The 27,151-nt window shown below is 43.7% G+C and overlaps 1 protein-coding gene across 5 annotated transcripts in view; it reads left to right on the top strand.

Moving 5' to 3' along the window:
• The window catches only part of LOC101156929 (AT-rich interactive domain-containing protein 1B), a 217,969-nt gene extending 191,022 nt beyond the window's left edge, over positions 1 to 26,947 (top strand). For 3 of the 5 annotated variants that reach the window (XM_023952012.1, XM_023952009.1, XM_023952008.1), the window contains 13 exons: positions 2,388 to 2,512; positions 4,428 to 4,528; positions 9,839 to 10,021; positions 10,574 to 10,786; positions 11,739 to 11,958; positions 16,547 to 16,688; positions 17,858 to 18,027; positions 19,428 to 19,560; positions 19,641 to 19,760; positions 19,841 to 19,916; positions 21,848 to 22,562; positions 23,751 to 23,881; positions 23,973 to 26,947. In XM_023952012.1, the coding sequence (XP_023807780.1) occupies positions 2,388 to 2,512; positions 4,428 to 4,528; positions 9,839 to 10,021; positions 10,574 to 10,786; positions 11,739 to 11,958; positions 16,547 to 16,688; positions 17,858 to 18,027; positions 19,428 to 19,560; positions 19,641 to 19,760; positions 19,841 to 19,916; positions 21,848 to 22,562; positions 23,751 to 23,881; positions 23,973 to 25,730 (4,087 nt within the window). In that variant the 3' untranslated portion in view covers positions 25,731 to 26,947. The remainder of the gene's footprint in view (positions 1 to 2,387; positions 2,513 to 4,427; positions 4,529 to 9,838; positions 10,022 to 10,573; positions 10,787 to 11,738; positions 11,959 to 16,546; positions 16,689 to 17,857; positions 18,028 to 19,427; positions 19,561 to 19,640; positions 19,761 to 19,840; positions 19,917 to 21,847; positions 22,563 to 23,750; positions 23,882 to 23,972) is intronic. The other 2 variants (XM_023952010.1, XM_023952011.1) reach the window with 2 other exon arrangements.
• The last annotated feature ends 204 nt before the right edge of the window (positions 26,948 to 27,151 follow it).

Here is a 27,151-nt window from a genome sequence, read left to right as displayed (position 1 = left end):
AGCGCTTGAATGTCAAGAACGGTACATGCTGCCTGTGGCGCTTTGTCGCTCACAGTCTTGGCAGCGCTGCGGAGCGCTCTGCTTTCATTAGATGGGCAAAATAAATGGCTTCTCCTCATCCATCCATCCTGAGCTGTTTGATGTTTTAGCGGGGAGGCGGAGGGAGAAGTCGCTTTTCTCTGGATTTAATATGTTAAAAGCCGTCCCTTTATTTGTTTATTTATTTATTTTTGTGTGCGCCAGGTTTATTCGGGTGTGTGTCTCGGTGTGCACGCATGTTTGTGTGTGGACAGTGGAGTTTGGAGGGGTCGTGGCCGGCCCGAGGTCAGACCGGGCCCCATATATAATTCATAGCCTCCAGTCGATCCACCCCACCGCTCCATCCAGCATTCTCTGACTTTCCTCCACTGCCCCCCCCCCTGCATGCTTTTAACCATGTAGCAAGCCGGGGGATCGATAAGGAAGGCCTCTTAGCCGTCACACGGTCCTGCAGTCCCGGCGCTTCGGCTGTCTGCTTCGGTTAGCAGCACTGGGAGGCAACGCCGCCGCCTGTCACCGCCAATGAAGGACAAAGGCGCTGCCACTTCCAGAGAGGAACCGTCAGCTGGTTGGCTGGCACCTAGTAACCATGGCATCCCCTTGGCAACAGCACCCACCCTGCTCGCACAGACAAGGACGCACACGGAGGCGCTCCGCCTTCGGTCTGGAAGCGGCCCTGTCTGATGCCCTTCACGCACAGACATCAGCGCGGCAGAAACAGAGGAAGGATAGAGTCTGTAAGCTCACGATCGGAGCGAAGCTTCTCCGAAAACAACGTTCCGGGCTCTCCATTTCTCCCTACTGCATGTTTGCGTACCCTCGCTTCAGTTTCACAGAACAGCTCTGGGGCCTTTAGCTCAAAAATACGCCCCCATCTGTCCAGCGGGGGAACCCATGTGCAGACCTCTCTTCCTTTTCCTCTCCTCTCCCTTCTCTCTGCAGCAACAGGACACTTCTTCTTTTTTATTTTTTTTTGCCAGCACAAAGGTGCCCAGGAGCAAAGATAGATGTGCTGCCTCCCCTTTTCCCCCTCCTCCTCCTCCTCATTCCCCCCCAGCCCTGATAGCAGCACATGCATATATTAAGTGTGATTAAACGCCGTGCAGTGCCTCCATCAAGTGCTTTCTAATGGGCTTTTTTATGACATGAATTAGTCATAATGGGAGAGTGCCGCTCCCCGCACCGCCGCTGTTGTTTTGGTTGATTTTTTGAGGGGGGCTCTTGGTAGAAAGTTTGGCTTCTCTTAACCGATTTTTCTCTCGAAAAGGTGCAACAATCGAAAGGTGAATTGGTTTCTATGTCTTGACTCACACTGAGCTTCTCAGGCGGCAAATCCCAACACATGATGGAAAAAATGGGGCCAGATAAGTGTGGATTTGGAGTGCTTGTGTCTTTGCAATAGCCCCCCCCCCCCCCCCCCCCCGGTGTACCTCAGCCCCCATAGAGGGATTACATATGTATCATCAGCCGTGCTCTATGACTAATTACATCTGTGAGATGAGATTATGGCGAGGTTTACCATGCCAATCCCTCCTCTCAGGCAATGTGTATCAGTTCCAACATTAGGTATTACATTATGTGTCTCTGTGATTGTGTGAAAGACAGAAAAATGTGGAGGAAATTGCATTTTGCTCCCAAATTTGTGTCAAAAATGTAATTTTTTCCCCCGTTTTTTTAATGCCCCTCCTCACTTCAGTTGCGTTTACTTAAAGACACGGTTGTCCGGGAGATAATCTTCCATCAGCAGCAGGTGGACCAAACTGTCACAAACAGAGGGTTTCCTTTCGGCCTCTTTGCCCACACGCACACACACACACATGGGGTGTGTCACATTCAGCAGGTTACAGATAAGCCCCGACCATGTCACTTGCAATACCATGTGATGAGCCGCCTGAGATGGAAAGGGGAGGCTGAGTGAGGGGAGCCGAGCGGCGGCATCGATTTCTGCTGTCGCCATGGCAGCAAATAACCTGATCCTCTCCAAAAGCACACCTTAATTAGGTAAATTATGAGTCGTGGGATGAGCGGAAGGAGGGAGAAAAGAGGGAAGATCGGTAGACCAGAAAAAAACAAAACTAGTTTCTTTTTTTGTTCTAAGTTTGCTCATTCATTCTCAATCTTCTGAAGCTTTTTGTTTGATGTTTTGTCTCTTAAGTGTGACTTTCAGATATACATGCTGCTCGGTTGTTGCTGCAGAATTACTCGACTGACTGCCCGTTATCATCGCTGCAATTATGCGACTTGTGTTGCTCTGCAACTCCCTCTGGTCTCCTCGGTCTGTCGTCACATTAGGGGTCTGGCTGGATTTGCGCGCTAATGTTTTCATCCCCCTGTGTTTGTTTTAACAGGCAGAGCAGCTACCAAACCCCGGGTAGCAGCCAATCAAGCAGCGTCCCGTACAGTCAGGCAATGGGGAACAACAATTTAACCATGGGCAACATGCAAGCTCCAGGCTACGGCATGCCACCTTCAGGTACCAACTCTTTCATAGACATTAACGCAGAGGCTAAAAAACCCTAAATGACCAGCAAATCTGTGTTTTACTCAAAATGATGCCAACTTCACAACATTATTATTACCAACGTGTTCAGAAAATAAATAAGTTAAAACCTTTAGTTAAAGACCCACTCACAATGAAAATGGCGTTTATAACGTATTCTTGTAGCCTTTTTCCAATGATGGAGGACATTTATAAACGAAAGTAAACTTAAAATTACATTTCTGAGTATTTTTTTTATTCAAATCGTTGTGAATCAGGAGCAGATGAAATAAATTGCTTTTGAGACATAGAAAATATGCTTCGAGCTCTCTGCTCCGATGTCTCAGCAGGAGGGGAGGGGGACCTGGTTGCAGACAAGATGGCGCCCAGACATCATCAGCCGGAAATGTAGTTTTCTGGATCGTAGCACCTTTTATTAGAACTTTCTCCTGTGAATAAACGGTTCAGTGTGCAGCATGAGCTTCAGACAGGGTCAAAACAGTCATTGTTTTATTTCTTTCACAAAAGGGTTTTAACACAAGTGTTCAGATTTGTAAAACTGATACATTGGAGCTTTAGCTCCAGTGTACACATTTCTTCGACAAGCGTAACTTTACAACGCTTAACGCGGTCAATGTGAATCAGCGTGATCTGTTGTGGAAAAAAGGGGCTTTGCGCCGGAATGCAACACTTTATATTAGGAATGTTGCATAAAAAGCAGCTTAGAACTGTTGTTTACCGGCACAAAAGTGCTTTTCTCTGCCGATCAGCTGATTCATCGTGTAAGGAGTTACAGACAGAGCGAAGCAGGCTTTAATAGAGACGTAAGTGTTAGAGTCGCCAGTTAAAAGACTAAAAATGGGGAGGGGGGACAAGACGTGAACTTCCGGATCCGGCTAATGATGTCTTGGCGCCATGCTGTTGTCTACAACTAGGTCCACAGAATGTCTCCATGCCAAAGGTTCGCCCACAACCCGGAGGCAAAATTCTACCGAACTCCTGCCGCTCTGCAGAAACTATGTCCTAGAAAAACAACACCAGTGATTATTTAGATTTTGGCCAAAAACATTATTAAAAGACCACTGGGAACAGTGACCACTGAGTTTTTAAGGCTAGCTAGCCAAGATGAGCCAAAAGCTTTATACCTGGAGAACCCTTTTTGTTTATGGAATCTAAAATAAATATATTTAAAATTCAAAATCTCCTAAAAAACAAAGATAAACATTGTAAACACATTTTTCCCATTTCTTTGCACCTCAATTTTGAACCCAAACCGGCTCAAATTTAATTAAAAAGACAAACAATCTTAAACTGAACAGTTTTTAAATTTGTGCAGTAGCACAACACAAACAATAACCTTGTAAGCAAGGACTTTATGTCTCTAAAAAGGTTTTCTTGACATTTTTAAGTGATCCGAGTCTTAATCTGATGTTTGCTGTTAATCCTCCAATCCCAACAACTCTTTAAAAACCCCAGGAGGTGCAATCATCAGGAGGCGCGGTAACTTTGTTTTAGTTGAAGGAGATCTCTGTGTTTTTCCTGAATAAGAAGCTACACTCTATCCCTTCTCACCGTTGTCTTTGAGATGAACTGTCACTCAGCCTCAGAGGAACCTTGAAGGAGCAGAAAAGAAAGAATTCACTTGTCTGACATTGTCAATGACATTGTGTTGAGCAGCTCACACTGAGAAGGTACCATTCTGATTTAAATGAAGAGACTTGGTTCAGAAAAATGTGAAATATGTTCCTTTTATCTGCAACAAAGTCATATTTGTTAGGGATTTCAGTTGTTTTCTCAATAAAATCTGAGTTTTTCTTGCAAAGATACTTTTCCAGTGTTGTGACGTTTGGTGAAACATCTTGAATTTATGCTTCTTTTCCCCACTAAATACGTGTTTGTCTTGTAAAAGGGGGCGTGGCTCATTCCGGAGACAACTTGACGAACCCAGACAGGAAAACAAAAACGGACGTCAAAGATGAAGGCGGCCTCAACGAGCCACAAAAGTCAAAGGTTGCTCTCCTAACTTTCTCCTCTTCTCTGTTTCTCCTTTATAAAGTTACTTAGTTCTTCATCTAAGTGCACCGAACCACGGTGATTACCCATCATGCACTCCTCCTGTCTTGTTTTCTCTTCTCATTTAGGAGTTTTTTTTTTTGCGTTTTCCAGCGCTGATGCTCTCCTGGTTTTGCCTCTGCTCGCAGCAGTCTGTTGTTTTGGCAGCTCGAGCTGCATTAAAGGCAGAAAAAGGGAAGAAGGGGGGGCTTGGCAGCTGCAGTACGCGCATGTCCATGCACACATTTAAACATTGAGGATATTTCCACACAGAAAAACAAACAATAAAAGTCGTGCACACGGCTTTTTCCATGCACACACATCTCCGAACACAATGCTGACTTCTCAGTCTGACCTACTAGTGCAGCTCGCCTTGGCTCAGCGCAACAACAAACTCTTCTTTTTTTTTTCTTCTTTTTGTCCTCCCTACCATCTCACTGGTTTTTGCTTAACGACCTCTCTTCAGCACAAACACCCAGAAAACGTCCATCACATCCACTACACGTCCTTTCCCTCCAAATCCCCCTCTTTTCTTTTGCTGATTACGGCAGTAGGGCCTTCTGAATTATTTAAGGCAGCCTTGCAGCCAGAAAGACCCCCAGTGCTCCCAAAAGAGATGATCTGTCTGCCAAGAGAGGGGAAAGGGAAAGAGAGGGCCAGAAAGATAAGCTTCTGCTGACATGAGCTTTCTGGAACACGGACCAAAAGATGTAGCACGGCTGTTATTCCACACACTAAGGCATGCACGTGCACTCAGAATGAGGATTTTGAAAATGGTGTTTGTAACGTGTTCTTGTGGCATTTTTCTGATAATGGAAGACATATAGAAAGAAAATTAAGCTTAAAATTGCATTTCTGAGTATTTCTTTATTCAAATTGTAGCAACTTGTAGACGACTAGATCCATGTGCATCAGGGGTCCCCAAATCCAGGCCTTGAAGGTGTCCTATATGTCCTATATGTTTTCCAACCAACCTGCCATTGAAGCTCCTTATTGGCTAAACACACCTGATCCAGGTAATCAGCAGCCGATAAGGCAGGATTTCTGGAAAACCACCAGGAGGCGGGCCCTCGAGGCCTGGATTTGGGCACTCCTGATGTAGGTCTTTGTTTTCCTCGTCTGAGCTGGTATCTGGCTAAAAGCTGTACGGCTGGATAGCTCCAATTTTTCTCACCATTTTTGTTGCACCGGTAATAGGTTGGGGGGTGTGAGGGGCTGTAGCTTAGCAGGAGAGCATGTACACAGAGAGCTCTCAGCAATTGGGAGAGGAAAGGGGGAGGGCTTGTTCCGCGCCAACAATCTTGCCCACAACTCACGGTACGTTCACACTGCACTCTGCCCCGCGTGTCCAACGAAAAGTCGACCTAGACTCACGTGTTCGGGCTCCCGTGTTCATGCGTCGCTATGCAGGTTTCTACAACCATTGTTGGGCTCCATGTACAAAGTGCTCCGATTCGACAGTGACACATAGATGGCGTCCTTTTTAATTCCCAGAAGTGCTGACCGTTTGAAACTTAAACATAGAGGAAAAATTGATAATTGTGGTTTGTGTCAAGCAAGAATTATATACCACCAAGTCTATTACATGTCGGAATAGAGCTGTGAAAAAAGTAGTCTGGAGCAAGATTCACGAGGTTTGCACACCGCTTTGACATTTCACACCAAGCCTCCTGGTGGCAGACATGTGCTGAAAAATTGCAAAAAAAGAGGAAGGCGCTGCTCGCTCAATATGAACACCATGGGCTATCCTTGCATTCAAGAATGCCTGTATAGTGCATTTTTGCATGTGCGTCACATGCTTGTTGAGATCAAATCAAAATTAAATACCCTGACTTTTGATTTTGGCTAAAAATGGCCTAATCGTAATTAAAAGACCACTGGGAATGCCTCCAAAATAACTAAAAACGGTAGTGCCCTACCCGCCAATTTTAACCGCACCCCCCTTAGTACACACACCCCTCCCCCCTCAATATATACATCCCAACATAAACACACACACATGCACACACACCCCCTCTCAAACACACATACACGCACACACATTTTGCAAGGAAGGTGGGACCTAGGACCATCTGTCCCCTGCCTCTTCCCTGGTGGGGGGTACGGGCCCCTTTGCAACGGCGGCTGTGTCCCCGGGGTGCCGGCTTCCTGGGCCCGGCGGTGCTCTCTCCGCGCGGTGGGGGGGTTCACATTACATCTGAGCCGGGGGTGTTCGTGTCCCTGGGGGGTGGGTTCTGGTCCTTGCTCCTGAGTGCTGGGCCCCGCCAAATTTCCAACTGTGGTCGAGCCTGGTCGGGCCATATTTACAACACCCCTTGTGGGCCCTCTTTTTTCCCCGGGGTTCCCCCCTCCTGGGCGGGGGCGGCGGGCCCCTGCCTCGCTCCTCCCTGGACCAACCGTGGGCCGGGCGGATGGCTGCCTGGAGTGCGGAGTGGGTCTCCCTTGGGGGTCCTAGCTCGTACCTGGGGTTGGGGCGGGGGGATGCCCGGAACTCCTGGGTGGTGGTGGGGTGCTCGTCTGGGGCTGTGGGCGTCCTTCTCCGGTGGGGCCCTGCGCTGGGTTCTCCCGGCGCGGCGGGGGGGCTGCTCTCCTGGTTGGGCTGGGGCGGCGCCCTCTTTCCCTCCGTGCCTCCCTGCTCTGGGGGCCTTGCGGCGGCCCTGCTGGCCCTGGCCTGGGTGGCGGGCTTGGTCGCCCGGGCGGCGGTTGTTCCCTGCCGGTTCCCGTGTGGCGTTGGGGGGATTCCGGCTGCCGCTGCTGGTGCGGTGGGGGTCTTGGGGTGGGGATGGCTGGGCACTCTCCCTCCTTCTTTTCACGTTCCACCATCCATTTTAGAAGAACATAAACACTCACCTGAGCACAGGTGTTAGCTCAACAGACTGAATGACTGAAATATTTCACACTAGTTGGTTTTAAGGCATAAGTATGCATGTGAACATTATCTGTTTTGTGTACATGTCGACAGGTGGACATTTTTGCAACTAACAGGTGTGTTTATAACATTTGAGTGTGTGTGTGGACAGGCTCCGCCCTTTTTTTTTTTTTTTTTTTTTACATTTAAACCTTACCATAATGATTAACAACCAGTAAACTTGTTGCTTTATGCTGCTTCATGGTCTTATCCCCCTTCCCCTCCTATTATCACCCCCTACCCCCCCTCTCTCTAACGTCCCTCTCTCTTCTTCCCCTCTTTCCTTTTCCGTCCGGTCCAACACCAAAGATTTTCAGACATGTTTGAAATTAATAAAGTTTGGCCCCAATTACAAAAGGGGTTTATTCAGACATACCTTTGGTTTGTCTGAAGATTAATAACCCCTCTTGTTAAAGTAAAATATGTCCAACCCAAGAGGCCCTCAGCTCTCATCTGTCTGCCTAGCTGTTGGACAGGACAAGTTAGAAAAAAAAAAATAAATAAATAAATAAATAAAAAGATGATTGGAGTGGGACTTAAAACAATTGTTCTGTCAATAAGATCTTTTTTAGTCTTTTATGCAAGCATTTGGATAGGTTGCATTTAACACTTAATAACAAACTCACACACTTAAACCCTCTTACTACAATTTTACATCATTAAAAACAACACCTGATGAGCAACTTATGGAAAAGTCTTGCTTTTTGTCCAATTTAAATCATAAATCTGGTTACGTAATCAAACTGTCACATCACAAAATCTGGAAAAAGTGTAAATTGTGTTTTCATCCTATATCGAAGGGTCTGATATATTCACCAAGCAGAAACACAAAAATGGAAATCAAGACATCTAGATGTTGGGTGATTTTCAGTTTAACTAAAGCCTGTATGCAATTGCAAACCATGTTCACACACAAACACTTGTTACTGGGAATATTTTATTTGAAAAACAAAGGCCTCATTCAAAATTCATTTAGGAGAACTTATTAAAGCGGTTAACACAGGACTGTGTTTACAACCTCATTGCATCACCTCTACTTTGAACTGAGGAAAGCTTCACTGGGTTTAGGAAAAGTACATACGGCTTCCTGTCTTATTTTTTTCCTATTTTTGTGTCGGAGGTAGAAATCAGTTACAAAACCTGGGCTTCCTTTTCTTAGTGTGTTCGCATTTGCTGGGCAGCTTTTGAAGCTTTTTGTTTGGAAAAAAGTCTTGTCTTCTTACACAAAACCGGCATAGATAAGCTCAAATGCGAAGAAAACGGAAACATTTATAGTTTTGTTTTTCATGAACAATGGTGTAAGTAATAAAAACATGAATTTGCCTCAATCTTGTTTTTTTAAATGTGGCGTGAGAACGTTTTTTTTTAGCTTAAAACAGACGTCACCCATTTGCAAAAGTAAAAACCTACTAAATATGAAGACTTTTTATGAATCCAGAGTGTCATTAAAACCCGAATGATTTATAAAAAATACAATTACTTACCTTTTTTGTCAAATAAGAACCGTTCAAACGCAGTGCATTGTGGTCTATTGTACATTCACGAATCTAGTGCGCATCAATGCACGCTAGTTTTTTGCGGAGACTTCTGGGAAAGTGTAGGGCAATTTTCGGGGCAAATTCAGACACAAATGCCTTATAAAGTTGACAGTATTCGTACACAAGCTTTGACTGGCTGAACCCCTTTCCCCTGATTTAAAGCCATGTCACACAGCCACTACGTACATTTTGCACGGATAAAAATGAATCATACGTGAATATACGCGGAAAAAGTGAGAAAAGCTTGTGGTTCACATTTTCACAGATGTATAACAAACCATGCAAAGGACACGTAAATCTACGTAGAACATAAACCGTGTGTGATTATTGCTTTGTGTATATGCAATTCTTTAGTAATTCGTTCCTCAATTTTGTAATTTTAACGTGATATGTGCACTGTATATGTGACAAGAAGTTATACATCGTGGTACATGTGTGAAAAGTCCGTTAGAACTATGTGGACCAGTCGTGGAAAGCCAGAAATCTCGCCAAAATCCTGCACAATTGCATAAGATTTTCATAATAATTGCGTATAAACTACGTAATATACACAAAAACTGAGTAATTCTAAATCCACGAAAAATCTTAAAAAACTCAAAACTGAATTCACGTAAAGACCTGATGGCCGAAAGTCTCGACGGACATCTGCGCAGGTCGACGAACGCAAGAAACTCTTATGAATTATGTGCATCACCAAAGATCAAAATTTTATACGTGGACAATGCACAAAATGTATGTAGTGCCTGTGTGGCATGACCATATATGGAATCCAAAAAAGACCCAAGCTGCAGCCGAGTTCCATCTTCTTTTATCTTCTTCCAGCAGATGTCAGAAGGTTACATGAACAATAACAGCAACAACACGTCCCAGCCAGCCACTCCAGGTGGGGCCCTGCCCGTGCCCTCGCCCCTCTCCCCCAGCCCCGCCAGTCTGTCCTCGTACCACGGAGATGACAGCGACAGCATCAGCAGCCCGCCGTGGCCTCTGAAGACTCCCTGCAGCCCCGTAAGAACGAGACTCTGCATATTTAACAAGTGATCGTGGCATTACACATGTTTTTTTACACACAACTTTGACACAAACACTCAAACGAACTTCCTTTGTGATCAAGGCCAGGGATTTTTGGGTAATTATTTTATCAAAAGCTGCTTCTGAAGGAAAAGTCATCTTTCTGAGCATGGAATCTATCCAGACTTTGCTATTTAGGATTAAACTTTGCTCTTAGTTTTAAACTTGAAAGAAAATATATTTGCTGTTAATGATATTTGAAACAAAGGCAGGCTGATAATAGAAAAAAAATTGTTTATGGTTGGACACACAGAAGGCTCACTTGAAGCGTCGTAAATAAAAGATGAATCCTGAATGGTTGAGTGGCTCAAAAGGTTGAGTTCACGTAAAAAAGAAACGTCTCAAACAAAAGTAAATCTAGGTTGCATAACACGCAATACATATTGTGGATGAGTCTTCCAATTTCAAGTCAGAAAGAATAATACATTTGTTGTGGTAGAGTTCTTTTTTTTCATTCTATGATTAAAGCTGTTTTTTGTTTTTCATCAGAAACCAAATCCCAACTCCTCTCTGGGCAGCGAACGCATCACGCGGCTGTACGAGCTGGGTTCAGAGCCAGAGAGGCAGGTTTGGGTGGAGCGGTACCTGAACTTCATGGAGGAGCGCGGAACGCCAGTTACCCAGCTTCCAGTTGTTGGAAAGAAGCTGCTGGACCTGTGGAAGCTCTACATAGCTGTTCGAGAAATAGGAGGCCTCGCCATGGTAATACTGAAAAACAGCAATGACAAGAGTGGATGATAGAAGACAGAGCATTTACGTGTTCTCTCACTTAAGGTCATGTGCAAACACATGTGCAATACAGTTGACCTACTTTTGCATCATTGGCATAATAGACCAAAAAAGCTTAACAAATAGCCTCTATTAGGTTTACAAATAATAAGTGTAATTTGCAGTGCATAGCTTGAAGGTCTTTAGAATTTGCAAACTATTTCTTTGGTGATTACAAAGGGTCTGGGGTTCACATTTCATTGCTAATAAATCAGTTAAATATACATTTATTAGCCTATTTCTTGGATAATTAAGTCAACCTCTCCCTGCTGATAAAGCTAAAATCCTACTCTGATGAACTGAACACAAAACAGCGACAAAAAAAAGCACACTTTTTAAAAATCTTGAATCATATCAAACTCACATAGCATTAAGGACAAATGACTTTTTTTATTTAAGTTTGCAGACTTCAAAGCAAACATGTTGGCAATTTGTACTTTTTTACACATTTATGAGTATTTTCAACCATTAACAAGCTAAGACATCAGCCTCAGTGCTAAAATCCACCCACAGTTATCTTGATATTCTTTAACACTTGTCGAGTAATCATATGTTATCTGACAGATGTGTTAACAATGGTGTGGTTCTCCTTTTAGGGTTTTTTTGTGGCTTTTTTTTTTGGTTTTTGTGATATTTTGCTTAAGTAAACCAACTGAAACAGAGTTGGGACACCTTAACTATCTCCATGACTAGTTTTCCACTTTACTAAATTTCCTGAACATATTTCAAGATATTTTATGCCTTTATCCATTAAACGTCCACCTCTAAACTTGACTAAAGAGGTGAGATTTAAAAACGTTGACAGCTACAGTCAAATGTTCCTGTGGTCGATATGATTTTTTTAGTATTCTAATACTTATTTTTAAAACAATCTGATTCTACCCAGGTAAACAAGAACAAAAAGTGGCGGGAGCTGTCCACGACTCTGAGCGTTGGTACATCCAGCAGCTCTGCCAGCGCGCTGAAGAAGCAGTACATCCAGTACCTGTTCGCCTATGAATGTAAGATGGAGAGAGGAGAAGAACCACCAGCCGACAGCAACAGTGGCAGCAGCATCAGTGGAGGGGACGTTAGGAAGCAGGTCAAGATCCAGCCACCGTCACCTGGTAAGTGGTTACAGATAAACTGAAGGCAGCATGAGGACTTTTCCACAGATCCGCTGACTAACTCATGCAATAATCAAGTTTGCTTCATTTATAGGTAACATACAGTAATTAAAAAATAAAAAAGAGTTTCCAAAGTGACAACCACCTTAAAAACAAATCCACATTTGCAACAACATTCAGGGTTGCTGGGTGTTGTGACACCACAGACCCAACTCCGTCTTTATTTCCTTCACTGACAACAAGGACGAGAAAACGGTGCTCAAACCAAATCAGCACAGCTCCAGTCTGCAGTAGCCACTGGCGGTGACAGACCCCGCAGCTCCTCACCTGCCCGATACGCCACAAAATGCTGATTGAGGAAGAGCGAACATCTGTCCTGATTTAAATTAATGCATGCACAGAAGCACAGGCCATACTGTACCCATGACCCATGTCTGTACATGACCACATTTGAATAAACTCATGTTCCAGCTTTCTGACATAACTGCAGAATTAATCTGAACATCTGCCCTCCAAAGCAGCTCTTTGCCAGCGTTATCTGGGATGGATTACGGTCTGCATAATCGCAGGGCGAGCTGAGGTCAAGAAAGAAGAGAAGACTTGTGTTTCAGCTGACTTCTTACTAAAATATACATATAAGTTTCTTTCAGTGCAACCAAACATCTCAAATAACCAAAAATATTGATTGTTCTCACATTAATGCACCTTGTCATATATCACATTATTGCACCACAAAATTTGTCATCCATGAATTAACGTTGTGGACTTTGTGTTAAATTTTTACAGATGTATCACAAATGAACCATATTAAAACAATGGAAGTACGAATGCACCATGCAAAGAACTCGTAAAGTTCATGTATACATGAACTGTGTGTTATTATTGCTATGTTTATGTGCAATTCATGTTCAAATTCAATTTCACAATTTGAACGTGATATGTGCGCTGTACAGTATACGCCATATAAAAGTTAATCATCAGTGGAAAATGCGTGAAAAAGTCTGTTAGACAAAGGCGGAACCGTCGTGGAAAGCCACAATTTTACGTTTGCATCCGCAAAACTCACAGACAATTGTGTTAGATTTATGTAGTTATTGTGTAGAAACTATGTGAAATACACTTAGGTTGTGTCTGACTTCCTTCCTTACTCTCTACATAGTGCACTATATAGTACGTTCGCCATTTTGTAGTGCTGTCCGACTTTACAATTACAAAATCGAGTGCCCTAGAAATTTTCCAGAAGTCTCTGCGAAAAACCAGTGTACATCGATGCTCACTATATTGGCGAATGTAGACCACAATGCATTGCAGCTGAACAATTTTTCCCAAAAAAACGTACTTAAAAGTATTTTTTTAATAACTCATTAACATTTTTATCTTCAGAAAACAGTACATTCAAACATGATCATCCCAAAACGCTCATATCAATTAAATTTTAACTTTGTGAAATCGATGACATCATATTCGCCGTTTAAAAAAAGAAAAAAAAGTAGTAAGCGTGGTGTCTGAACTGCTTTTAAAACACTGTATAGGGTGGGAATTTGGACACACCCACAGATTGCGTAATTCTCAACCAACCAAAAATGTTGAACTGCTCAAAAGTGAATTTGCGTAAAGAACCGTCGGCTGGAGCTTCTTGACCTACATCTGCGCTCATCGACGAACAACATACAAAAAATACGTATGAATAACGTATAACACACAAAAATCACGAAAGACCAATATTTCATATGTGGACAATGCTCAAAATGAACATAGTGGCTGTGTGACACGCCCTTAAGGTTCAAAGTGCATACAATTTTTATTAAGCTTGATGTAAAGGGACACTTCCCGTCCGTTTATAGTGTCGCTGTGTTCTCCACCTCAGCCTGCTGCTACCCCCCCCCCTTGCCTCCATATCCCCTGCCAGCCTATATATAGACTGACAGCCCAGTGTTGTCACTGAGGGAGCCTGTCCAGAGGGCTGGTGGCGGGTGTATGTGGCGGCTGGCGGTGCACAGTTGAGAGTGATTAATGAGGACTGGAATGCAGAACGTAAACAAACACGACCTCCCCCTCACCTTTCATTCACAAAAACCAGCTTGGCTCACTGCCCCCCCCCCCTTTCCCCCCACACTACCACCCCTCCGGATTATGTCACCCACTCACACACATGCAGGCTGTTATTGCGCACACACACGTTAAGTGTTTGCCTCTTGGACAACCCCCCCCCCGTCATCCCTCATTTATTCTAAATGTGGAGCAAAAGGGCACTAGAGTTGGAGCTCCTCTCCACCCATCTCCATACCTCCACTTGGCTGGATCGGCACCTGAAGAACGCCTCTTAACCTTGGCTCAACCCTGCCATTGTTTGCTCCTCTCCACCTGTGCATATTCATGCCGTCCTGACAATGGGGAAATCCCAGGAAGGGAGAAATCGCTTGTGCTTACTGACCCGTCTTTGCCCTCGCTCCCACCTCTGCTCAACATCGCGGGACGCCACTTACCTCTGTCCGTCTCTCCTCCTGCCGCTCTCCTGTGATGTAGAGGCAGGAAGTACTCTTGAATAATTCAGAATCCAGCATGAATATTTAAAGTATAAGTCTTTGGAATTTGATTTTATTTTTTCCTGTGTGGTGAAAACAGAAAGGCCACCGAGGGAGGATCTTCCATAAATGGGTTTCCTACACTAAATGCTTATTAGTTGGTTATTCTCTGGCTGTTTTTGTCATTTTTACAGTTGGAACGCTCCAATTTTCCAATCAGTTTGGGAATTTGTGTCCTGTGGTTTTGGCTGGCTGCAGCTGCTTTAGATAAAGGGCTCTCGCAGCTTCACATTCCTGTAGTTTCTCACTCATCTGACCTGGGAAACAGATTTTTTTTACTATGACAAAAGAGCAAATTAATCCAGTTGTAACTTCTTCTTAAACTGCAGCACAAGGTGGTTCCTGTTTACCTTTTTTAAAGAATTTCTTTACAACTGTTGTGTGTAAAAACGTGATTTCAAAATAAAACTTAGACATTAGGTCACAGAACTAAGATTCACGCATGAGTTATAGTGTTTCCTCATTTATCGCAGGGGTAACATTCTAAAAATAATCCATAATAGGTAAAATCAGCGAAGTAGGATTACAGATGTTTTAAGGCAGTAAAACACCTGACTTTATACCAGGGCCGTACATAGACATGAGCAAGGGGGGCCCAATGTCCCCGAAGTGCTGGAGCTCCCCCCCCAAATGTGATGGCACGCAAAAGAAATCTACAATTAATTAAAGAAATAAAAATTAAAAACAATAAAAAAACATAAAAACTAAGAAAATGAATACAATTAAAATAAATGCAGCCTGAACTTGGCCTAGACCTGTGTCCTGCTTGTGCCTGTCCCAGGCCCGGCATTGGAGGGGGTAGCATCAGGAAGAGAAATCAATCTTTTAGCAGCTTGGTGGGATGTGACACTCCAAACTCAGCACACCCAGTTTTCACCCCCATGATTCTCTACCTGCACCACATAGTTGGGCTGGCTAAATCCGGGCTTGTTTTCTACACTTTTCTCACACATACATGAACATTCTCACATTTTTTACTCTTAAAGTTCAAACATTCGTAGAAAATTGAGTCCAGTATTATAAAAAAAAGTAAAATTCTGCCCGCGATTGGATTCTTTTTTTTTTTGCATAGCACTTTCTACCTTCCTCAAAGACCCAAACCGCTTTACAGTCCCATTACCATTCACCCATTCACACACTGATGGCGGCTCCGCTGTCAAATATTTGCGCTAATCTTCCAGTTGCAAGGTGGGATTCAGTGTCTTGCCCAAGGACACTTCGACACATGGGCGGGAATCAAACCTGCAATCTCCTGATTGCCATACCGCTGCACCAATATGCGAAAATGTACATAAATGTTATGTCTATTTGGTTTGCCAGAAAGCCTTCTTGGTAGGAGACCGCGCACAATTGAGATTGATGAGGTTCACAGCCAATCAGGATGCAGAACGCAGTGCATTGGTGAAAACATTTCTTTTTTAAAAGCAAGAAAAATTGCACAAAAAAATCTGCAAGACTGCGAAAGGTGAACCGTGATTTGGCAGCATATCCCACAGCTTCCTGCAGAGGGCACTATACTCATCCAGAGCTTCTCTTTTTTTATTAATTCACTAATTTTGCTGTTTGTGAATAAATGCGTGTCATTTATATCCTCTAATGAGGTCAGCAAAAAAAGGCCATGTGATGCATCTTCACACTTTGACACAGGCGCTGCAGAAAACCTCCATATCTGGCTTCTTTTGCCTCCTCTCTCTGCTCTTCGTCTTCTGCTGGCTCCTTGTCAACACCTCCCTCTGCTCCCGTGTTCCATGCCCTCGTGTAGCGTGTAGCATGTTTGCTCGGGCTCAGATATCATGTTGGGCTTCCCTATGAGTGCTTTGGCCTAAAGCCCTCAGTTAGCTCACCATACAGCACCTCGCTGGGATGCAATCCCACCTCAGCCGCTCTCTCTAAGACCAGCTTTCTGATGCAGTGATGGGGGGTGGCTGGGGGGAGGGGGGGCAGTTTAAATGTGTAGCTTTAAGTTTTACTAACCCCCCCCAACACGTCTCCTGACTTCACAGCTCATTCGGGTGGCTCCCTTCAAGGCCCGCAGACGCCCCAGTCGTCTGGAAGCAGCTCTGCAGCTGAGGCGGCAGTCGACCTGAAACCCCCCACGCCCGCCACCACCCCCCTGGGACAAGTCACTCCGCTGCCCCCCAACAGGTAACAAACCCCACCCACTCAGCCACTTTTGATTTTGTAGGATCTCCCGGAATCTTCATTTTGACATTTTTTTAAATTATTTATTTATTTGTTTATTTTTGCAAAAGCAGCGGCGTTTGTGCGATGTCAGTCAGCCCTGGCGAGGGGAGGGGGGCTTGTTTACGCCTCTGAAGGTGTACGCGCTGCTTCTGAAAACAAGCAAACAGACAAACAGAGCGCAGCAAAGCACAGTTCCATCAAAAGACCCTTGTTGGGGGGGGGGGGGGGTGCAGCATGTTGGTGAATTTTCAGATATTTAGGATTTTCTGTACTTTTTATTAATCCCCCCCCCCCATCCTTCTCTACTCATTGCAGTAATAAACCACAGCAGCTGTGTTTGCAGAGCTTAGCACGACAGTCAGCCTTCTTTGTTTGCTTTGGTTGTGATAAAATGCGAGCCGCATTAAACATCATGCCTAATGAGTCTCGCTTAACCACTGCACTGCCATAGTGCTCATAAGCAAACGCTGTTTTTTGCCCCTCTTTAATCATCATCAACCCTTTTCTATAATGAATAGTAGATATGGCAACTTTTTGGGGCAGCTTCCAATAATGTGCGTTTTTTTTGGCATTTTTCTAATTATTTTTTCTTACAAATAAAGATAAAAAATTTCAATTCTGACTGTTTCGTTATCCAAATTGATGTGAATCTGGAGCAGATGAAAAAATACGGTTGGAAAAAAACTGGCATCTGACTCTAAACTGTAGGGCACCTATACAGTTTTGTTGCACCGGTAAAGTTAGGTTGGGGGTTTGAGGTGCTGTCAGCTACCGTGTAAACAAATAGAAGATGGGAAGAAGGGACGGGCTTGCTCTGCACCCATAACTCAGTGGAACGTCTAATAAACTCCTGCTGCTCTGCAGAAACTATGTTCTAGAAAACAACACAGGCTTTTTGATTTAGACTAAAAACAGCATAATCTTAATTAAAAGACCACTGGGAACACTTCGAAAATAGTTCAAAAGAGGATCGGAATAGCATTAAATAGTACTCTTAATAGTCTATGAAAACTGTAAATCATATGTATTTAATATCAGAGGTAAAACAATGAAGCATATCATTTATTAAAAAAAACTAAAAGTTGAGTTTTTTACTGCACAGTCTGATAGATCATCTCTTTCTGATCCAGGAGCATGGTGAGCGTTCAGGATCCCTTCTCTGAGGTCAGCGACCCCGCCTTCCAGAAGCGACCCGCCACCCTACCCCACTCAGGACCCTACCAACAGGGCCTCAGCATGCCTGATATGATGATGAGGATGCAGTACGACACCAAGGACCCCTTCGTCGGCATGAGGAAGAGTGAGTCATTTTTATGATTTATTTTTACCTTTATGACTCGAGTAGCATGGTTTTTTTCTGTTCTACATAAATATTAAAAAACAAAACTTCTGTGTCAAGCTGAGCTGGGACTCACAACGCTGCAAAATTCCTTTCAAGTAGGCCTGCGGTCTCACATCAGGACAGACGTGTGTCACTTTCACCTCCAGGACTATGAAAGATGATCGTATTTATTGGTTCCAAGCACACATCTTTATACTGACAACACAAGGCCTGCTATAATCTGGGAGCTTTGTCTCATCTCCACTTCAGTCGTCCTTTTATTCCACCTTGTTTTCAGTCTTTCATATTTTCCTCTCCTGCTGCGACACACCTGTTCGGACCGAGTCATGTGGTCCGGTTCTCTGAACAAACAGCAGCTTTCGAAAGAATGCCGGCGCTTTTGAAGGCTGACGAGAATGGAGTCGGAATGAATAATAGAGGAGGACGGCAGCTGCATATCAACACTTCTGAACAATGGTTGTAATTATGGAGAGCAGCAGGAACAATCCTGAGGGAATGCTGCCACCTGCTGGTGGACAGAAAGGACGCTGAGTGATGGTTTTTTATGTGGGATTTCAGAGAAATCAGTGTTGTTTCTATCAGTAAAGCAAAAGAAGAGGCAAGTAGAGTCCCACAACACTGTTCTCAAGTAAAAACGTTGTTTTTACTTGAGAACGTAGTTAAAAGTACACAGAAGTACTCGAGTAACAGATTAAAAAAAAACATCCTGGGCAGTGATTATCTTTTATTTATAAAATTGAAATGTTCTCAGAATGGACTTTTTCAAATTAAAAACAAATGGAATCACTAAAAAAATGTGTCAAATGTGATATTTTCAAAAAATTCAAATCAATTTATTAAATATTTTCATTTTTGACAATAAAAACAAACCTTTCCCTGTAGAGTAAAAAAGGAACACTCAGTGTTGACTTTTTCACAGGTTTTTTTCTAAGATAGATTATTACATCTTCTGTTTTTGAGTTTTGAAACATTAAATTGAATTTTTCCTGAATAATGTGTTGCAGGTGTGCTAAGTTTGTAATTTAACCATCACAGCTCAACTTTATTAAAATAAATCTTTATACGGATCAATTTTTACCTTTTTATGCAGTTATCTGCAAATATTGACATACATTATTGTCCATTTGTGGTAAAAATATCTCTAGCAAAGCATTTATTTTGACTGAAACAGTCCCCTGGAGCTAAAAGCTAAGAAAACTGTTTTTCAAAATAAAACTACCTTTATAGTTTACTCTTAGCAGGACAATTTTAATCAAAAGATACCCAAACAAATTCATATAGTTAATAAACTTTACTATCCACCTGTGGAAATGATTCTTTGCAATTCTTTGAGTTTTTCTGTCTTTTTTTCTTCTAAGTGGCAGGAGTTGATCCCTATATACCGAGCCAGATGCCCAGTGGTGGGATGCAGGACATGTACGGCCGCTCTCCTTCAGCCCTGAGCATAAGCCAGAGGTCGCAGTACCCATACGGACCCGGCTATGACAGGAGGTAAGAAAACACGGGCGCTGACAGAGTCACGTCCGCTCATTCTGAACGTGCTGATCAAGTCTGACCCGTTTGATCCACAGACCGGATCATTTGATGGGGATGGAGGGAAGTATGGGCCCACCCGGGAGTCAGAACAACCTGGGACCTGCGAACAGTGAAGGCAGCATGTACTCCCCCAGCAGATACCCTTCACAGCAGAGGTTAGTCCTTCTCTCTTTCAGGGTCTTTTTTTGACAGGTAACACCTTCTTACAGAATTCCCTCTTTTTGTTTTTTTGCAGACATGACAGCTACGGGCAGCAGTATCCCAGCATGCCATATGGAATGCATCCATCTGGGATGTATTCACAGCAACAGGTGCAAAAAAAAAATCAACTTCTTTTCAGACCTTCTTATTCGGGGTTTTAACAATCCAACTGTTATTTCGTCTCCAAACACTGTTTGATTAAAACCGCAAGTTGAAAGACAACCTAGAAAGATTAGAAAGCGGGTTTTAAATAAAAACAAAACACCTTCACGATCTGAAGCCACACAAGTGGAGGACAAAGTTTTACAGGGAGAACGCTATCATTTTTTGTAGTTACACTAAAGACTAATCTACTCTAGCAATGTAAAAGAGGAAGTGAGCAACAGGAAATGATGACTAGATACATTTTTAGGATTCTTGCAGCAGTTTTTACAAGTATTAAGCTAAGAGGTCCTGGTTTAAATCCCGGACAAAACCCCAATTTTTTAGATTTTTTTAGATGAGCATAAAAGAAGTTAATATTATTAGGTGCTTTTATAAAATTACAAAATGAGATGCACTTCTATGCATTTACAGTGCTTCACAATAAATTTGTTTAAGAAGGTTCAGAGTCTAATTTTCTTACATCTGCAGTAAAAAAAAGAAAGCTTGTATGTGTAAATATTTAAACAAATATAAAGGCAGTAGCCATTCAAATAATTACATGAGTAACAGGTAAAAAGTAATCTGTTAACTAAACATTTCAAGTTGTGGTTAACTCTTTTTTAAAATAAAGTTGGGAAAAAAAACATCTAGTTCACATCTAAACATCTAATTCAGGTAATTTTTTATTCCTTGTTCCGGATTTCTCTAGCTGTAGCTCCTTAGCGTCAATTATTCTTTCCCAAATAAATAAAAGTTCAAAAATGTCCACTTGACCCCAGAAGTTCATCTTTAGTTTCTGACTTTTTCCTCAGCAGCACAGAGGAGAAGACATGTATGCTAATATTTTGAAGGAGTTCTACTCGTATAGAAATTATTTTATCAAAAATTATTTGGATCTTTTTTTTTTTTTAAATGTTAGATTTAGGTGTTTTTTTGTGATTGGTTTCACCCCGTGGCTGCTGGTGCTCAGTTAACATCAAATTAAACCTTTTGGGATGTTCAACAGCATTTGTGAGAAAAAAATATTACATAATGTGTTTTTTAAATAAATACTGTATCTTCACTGGTAAATGGCGTATACTTATTTATATCATGGTCTATTCTGATTGGCTGCTGGGTGTGGATTAAAAAGTGATATTCAACAGTAATAATGCACGCCTAAAAAAGAAGTTCCGGTCACAGAGATTAAACATTAAATGTTCTATATTACTACGCTGGCTTCTTTAAAACAAACTTTTGCTTCATTATCTGGACAGAAACACCCGATAAGAGCTGAACTTTCTCTCATAACTGAAGCTTTATTTAACCTGTTGTGACAAATAACGTGTATATCTCTTTCCTATGGAAAGTCGAGGTCGATGACCGCTCAGTCGTTACCATGACAACGTGCCGCACCACGTCTCAACTAGTCAGCTTGTGAAAAAGTGATTTTAACTGAAAAAATAACAAGAATATTGTACTGAAAATGGATAGAATAATTATGTGTTTGTTAGTGACTATAGTATAAGCAAGATAATGGCCTTTGAAGTGTGCACCATCAAAAATTAATAGACGCGACGAAAGCAACCATCCGACGCGAAGTCTTCTGCGTCCTCCATTAATTTCTGATATTGGACACCTGCTCCACATTCACACACTGCTCTGCTGTGGACGACTGGCAATGTGGGGTTGAGTGTCTTGCCTAAGGATGCTTCTGCACTTCTGAATAATAATGCCCCACTAAATTGATCAAATCTTCTCTTCAAATACATTTAAACTAGTGTTTAAAACAACTTTCTAATAAAGTGATATTTTTGCTTGTTAAACTGTTTATTTATCTTTACAACTGATTTAAAAAATGTTCATGTGGAAAAATTGTAGGAGACCATTTTTAACCAGACAATGTTTTGGTTTTCAGCAGGGTTACAAACGGCCAATAGATGGAATGTACGGTCCCCCAGCAAAGAGGCATGAGAGCGACGTGTATGGCATGCAGTACAGCAGCCAGCAGCCAGACGTTTACAACCACTATGGTGGTGGATACTCGGGATCCGAGCACAGACCCCTCCAGGGGCAGTTCCCCTACCCTTACCACCGAGACCGCATGGTCCCATCGGGCCAGAGCCAGCACACTATTATGGGCGGGGGGCCCACCCCCAATCACACCAACGAAGGGCCCAACATGTGGACTTCTAGGACAGAGCTTGGCTATCCGTACCCCAACAGGCCGCCATCTCAAATGGCGCCATACGGCTCTATCTGCAGAGATGACATGGACGGTCGGGCAGGCCCGGACCAGTGGCACCGTCAGTCTGCCTACATGTCATCCGCGGGGGGAATGCCACATCTACCTTCACGCCAGCCGCTACCTTACTCCAACTCCTCATCCATGGCCAACCATCTGCCCAGAGCGCCCAGCCCGGGGGCCTTCCAGCGTTCCATGGACATGTCGCCCAGCAAAGCGTCCTTCATGTCTCCCATGAAGAAGCCTGGGATGATGGGCCCGCAGAGCGCTGGACCCATGGGTCAATTTCCTCCCAACCTGAGACGGGACCTCAATTACCCACCAGGGTCAGCTGAAGCCACCATGCCAGTTCTAAGACCGCGACGGAAGCTCACCTCTAAAGACACCGGTACGATGAACGCCATCACTTCAACACGTATGACTGGAAATAGTCATTTAGCTACACATGTTTGGATGGTTTTCACGTCACATTCCACAACTTCAGAGCCGTTTTCTCTTCCATTTTAAGACCCACTCCGATAAGAAATTGTGTTTTTGACGTGTTCTTTTGGCGTTTTTCTGATGATTCTTACGATTTGCTGAAGTGATAAGGGGTCCCATGGGAAAAGTTGTCAGTAATTCGTTCTTGATTGACAGTTTATTTGGCAGTCATTGGAACGGCCCATACCTCACCTGCCATCATGAGATGTGATAGAAAAATAGATGTGTCAATTAATATGTGCTATAATGCAATTTATCTGTATAATATTAAATATTTTGAACATTTTTAGACCCTAATCTTTGTATTTTGCATATTTCCAGTTCAATTACAGCTCAGGCTGCGACCCAGCGTATGTTTATAATATATAGACCGTGAAGGTGAATGCTGTGTCATTCAGTTCCAAAATTGAGGTACTAAAAACTTTTTGCGCCGCTACAAAGATATGTTGTTCCTAAGCTATTCTCCAATTAGTTTTCTTGCAGTATTTTTGAATCGGCAGGCACTCACTCTGCTGCGAACGTAAACTTCCTGTGTACCCGTGTTAAGAAGGCGTCGTCATAATAGACCAATCAGAAGAAGGCAAATGCAGCTCTTCGTCTCCGCCCCAGTTGTCAAAAGACATTTTCCCACTTGCGTTGCGGAAAATGGCTTAGCAAGCAGAGCCAGAGCCCCTGAGACCGCCCACGACCAGGAAGTAGACTGATTAGATCCATGACCTTCTTTGTTTTCCTCATCCGAGCTGACATCTCACTCAAAATTGCATAGCTCCGATATTGCTTGCCATTTTTGTTGCAGCGCTAATGTTAGCTCATGTGTTAAAGGCTGCAAGTTAGCTGGAGACCATGTAAACAGATGGGTGATGGAAAGAGGTGGCGGGCTTGCTCTGTGGCAATAGTCCCACCCACATCTCAAAAGAATTTCTAATGAACTCTTGCAGAAATTTATCCGAGAAAACAACAGATTTAGGCTTAAACAAATGACATCATCATCTTTTACAATAGATCAAAAGATAGTCGGATTGGGTCTTAAATAGCATGAATGCTATAAAAAACAAAGCTAACCCTTTTTTTACCTCAAAATTCCAATTGTTTCCAGGAACCCCGGAAGCCTGGCGCGTGATGATGTCTCTAAAGTCTGGCCTGCTGGCAGAGACCACATGGGCTTTAGACACCATCAACATCCTGCTATATGATGACAGCACGGTGGCCTCCTTCAACCTCTCCCAGGTAAAACAAAGTAAAACAATGAAAGTGATGCAGAGTGCAGGTGTTCCTGCGTCAATATTGATGCCTTTTTGTCCCGTCTTCCCTGCACCAGCTGCCTGGATTCCTCGAGCTCATCGTGGAGTACTTCCGCCGATGCCTAATCGAGATTTTTGGCATCTTGGAGGAATTCGAGGTGGGGGGCGCGTCTCACAAACACAGCTCGGACGCTGATCTTATTCTAGGGAAGGAGCAGGAAACGGACTCTGCTCCCTTGCCGGAGACCGAAGCCTCCCTGCCGGCCGATGTGGCGCAAACAGGAAGCACAAACGCGGAGGCTGCAACTGCACAACCGCCCGACAGCCAAAGGAAAGAGACGAAAGCAAGCCCGAGAAAGGATGAGGAAGACAGAAGGGAAGGGGAAAACGAAAAGGGGAAGGAGAGTAAAAAGGCGGAGCAGCGTCCTGCAGAGTCAGAATCGAAAGTCAAACAAGCCAGCAAATACGATAAATTCCCCATCAGGATTGTTTCCAACGAGGAGCAGGTTGAAGACATGACCAAGACCTTGGGTTTTGTCACAGAGTTCAGCAGTGGGCTACTGCACTGGCAGGCGGGCGGAGGCGACTCCACCAAACACATTCAGCTGCACTTTGAGCCTCGGAGCGATCCACCCGCCCGCACAGACGTCAGGAACCGGAGCAACCTCAGACAAAGCGACGCGCCGGACGACGAGCAACCGCGCAAGCATCTCACCGCCACTATCGATGACGTTCTATGCGCCAGGGTGGACGCTCTCTCGTCCGCGCACCCCGCCCGCTCCCTGCCGTCCTACCCCTTCAGGGTGCACCCGGACGGGGCAGACGACGGCATCACCCTGCTGGAGGACGAACCCCACTGCCTGGACGAATCTCCTCTATGCACCATCTCCTCCTGGCAGGACTCCTTGTCCAAGCGGTGCCTGTGCATCTCCAACGTGGTCAGGAGTCTGTCCTTCATCCCCGGCAATGACTCGGATATGTCCCGCCATCCCGCCCTGGTTCTCCTCCTCGGCAAGCTGCTCCTCCTGCACCACCTGCACCCAGAGCGGAACAGGTCAGCTCCAAGCTACCAGAAGGAGGAGCAGCAGGAGCGGGGGCTGTCCAACAGCAAGGAGGAGTGGTGGTGGGACTGTCTTAGCCTGCTGAGGGAGAACGCCATGGTGACGCTTGCCAATATGGCGGGTCAGCTGGACCTCTCCACATACCCAGACACCATTTGCCTCCCAGTGCTGGACGGCCTCCTTCACTGGATGGTTTGCCCCTCGTCGGAAGCCCAGGACCCCTTCCCCTCCGCGGCACCGCACTCTCAGCTCACCCCGCAGAGGCTAGTGCTGGAGTGCCTCTGCAAGCTGAGCATCCAGGACGGCAACGTGGACCTCTTACTGGCCACACCCCCATTCAGCAGACAGGAGAAGCTCTTCGCCGTCCTAGTCCGTTACGTGAGCCAGAGAAAGGCACAGGTGTTCAGGGAGATGGCGGTGGCTGTCCTGTCCCACCTGGCGCAGGGGGACCCCACAGCCGCGCGGGCAATCGCCATGCAGAAAGGCAGTGTGGGGAATTTGGTAGCCTTCCTAGAGGATGGCGTCAGCATGGCGCAGTACCAGCAGAACCCTCACAGCTTGCTGCACATGGGACACCCCCCTATGGACCCGCCAAGCGTAAACATGATGTGTCGAGCGGCGAAGGGTTTGCTGGCGATGGCCAAAGTGGAGGAGAACAAGACAGAGTTTGTATTGTATGAAAACAGATTGTTAGACATCTCCATCTCCTCGGTGCTCAACACGGGAGTGGTCGCCATTATTTGCCAAGTTCTGTTCCATTTGGGGAAATTATGACAGGAAGTGAGACGGGACTCACTCCACAGACACTGAGGCCAACCAGATATCTGTGTTTTTCTATTTTTATTTATCAAAAAATGACCTTTTTAAAAAACAAATATTCAACTAAACAAAAATGTCTATAAAGTTTTAGTGTCATTGTAAATTAATGATAAAAAACGGTTTGGGATTTGAAAGCTCATTTTACCATAAATCTTTATTACTTGCTGGTGTTCGATGTTCCGATTTGGTTCTGTTTTGATTTTTCAGCCAAAGCTGCCAACAGATGTAGGTGCTGAAGCTTTTTTTGTTTTGTTTTGTTCTACTATAAATGCCACTATGCTCATTGACCTTTTGTCAATGGAGAGTATTTATTAAAAATGTGACTCTGTACAGTTTTGTTTTTTTTCATTGCCAACCGCTGTGAGGTAGGGAAGGACACTGAAGATTTAGATGTCTCCATCGCTGGAAGATAAACTGTGCAATACGACAACAAAAAAAAAAAAAAAAAAGGTTTCAAACAGCTGCAGTACTCGCTTCACAACAGCAGGGTATCAACAAATGAACAACAGAGGAGGAAAACAAAAACAAAAAAGTCAGCAGAAGTTGTCAGACCTAGCCTCAAAGACTCACACAGATGAACTTTGTGTGTCTGTTGTGTTACGTCTGTATTTTTTCATCAATGTGTACATAAACCCTCGTGCAATAGTCGCACATGATTCTTTTCCGTTTCTCTCAAGCGTAGCGGGATGTGGAACTTTCTGACGATTATAACAAATGCTTTTATTGTTGGTAAAATTTCGTATTGTTACAATACATATTTTGTTAAAGGGTCAAATATTTGAACACATGTACCGTATGTTTGACTGTACAAACCCCTGTATGGAGTGTATTATAGCTGAGAAAACAATCGCTTTGGTAATCAAGGGTGAGAGGAGGATGACGTCAGAAAACCGAGAAATACTTCTGTTTGTTACTGTTCTCCATTCATGTTAATGGGCATATTTTTGCTGTTCTAAAAGAAAGACGTGAAGAAGAACCTTGAAAATGTCCTCAGAGCTTATTGTAAAATTTGCCTTTTTTTCGTATGACTCTGTGTCTTTTAGTGCATATACACATTTATACTCTGTGCTGCACATGTCAAAAATAAATGTATGATGAACATTGTTAAGCACTGGAGACGTTGCATTATGTCCAGACAATCTTGGGCCAATAAAACAAACATCAACTGCTTACTTTGCCTCGCCTTTGTTCACTTTTGAAAGAAAAAAATTGAGAGAAATTTGTTTTTGTTAAAGACCCTCTTTTTGTTCGAATTTTAAAAGCATTCCCAGTGGTCTTGTAATTATTATTTTTATTATTATGGCATTATTGGCCAAAATATGTGTTGTTTTCTAGGATGTAGTTTCTGCAGAGCGGCAGGAGTTAAAATTTCACCT

This window comes from Oryzias latipes, chromosome 22, assembly GCF_002234675.1.
Source record: "Oryzias latipes chromosome 22, ASM223467v1".
NCBI classification, from domain to species: domain Eukaryota; kingdom Metazoa; phylum Chordata; class Actinopteri; order Beloniformes; family Adrianichthyidae; genus Oryzias; species Oryzias latipes.
The sequence above is the reverse complement of the archived record's forward strand: the minus strand, read 5'-3'. Positions and strand labels throughout refer to the sequence as shown.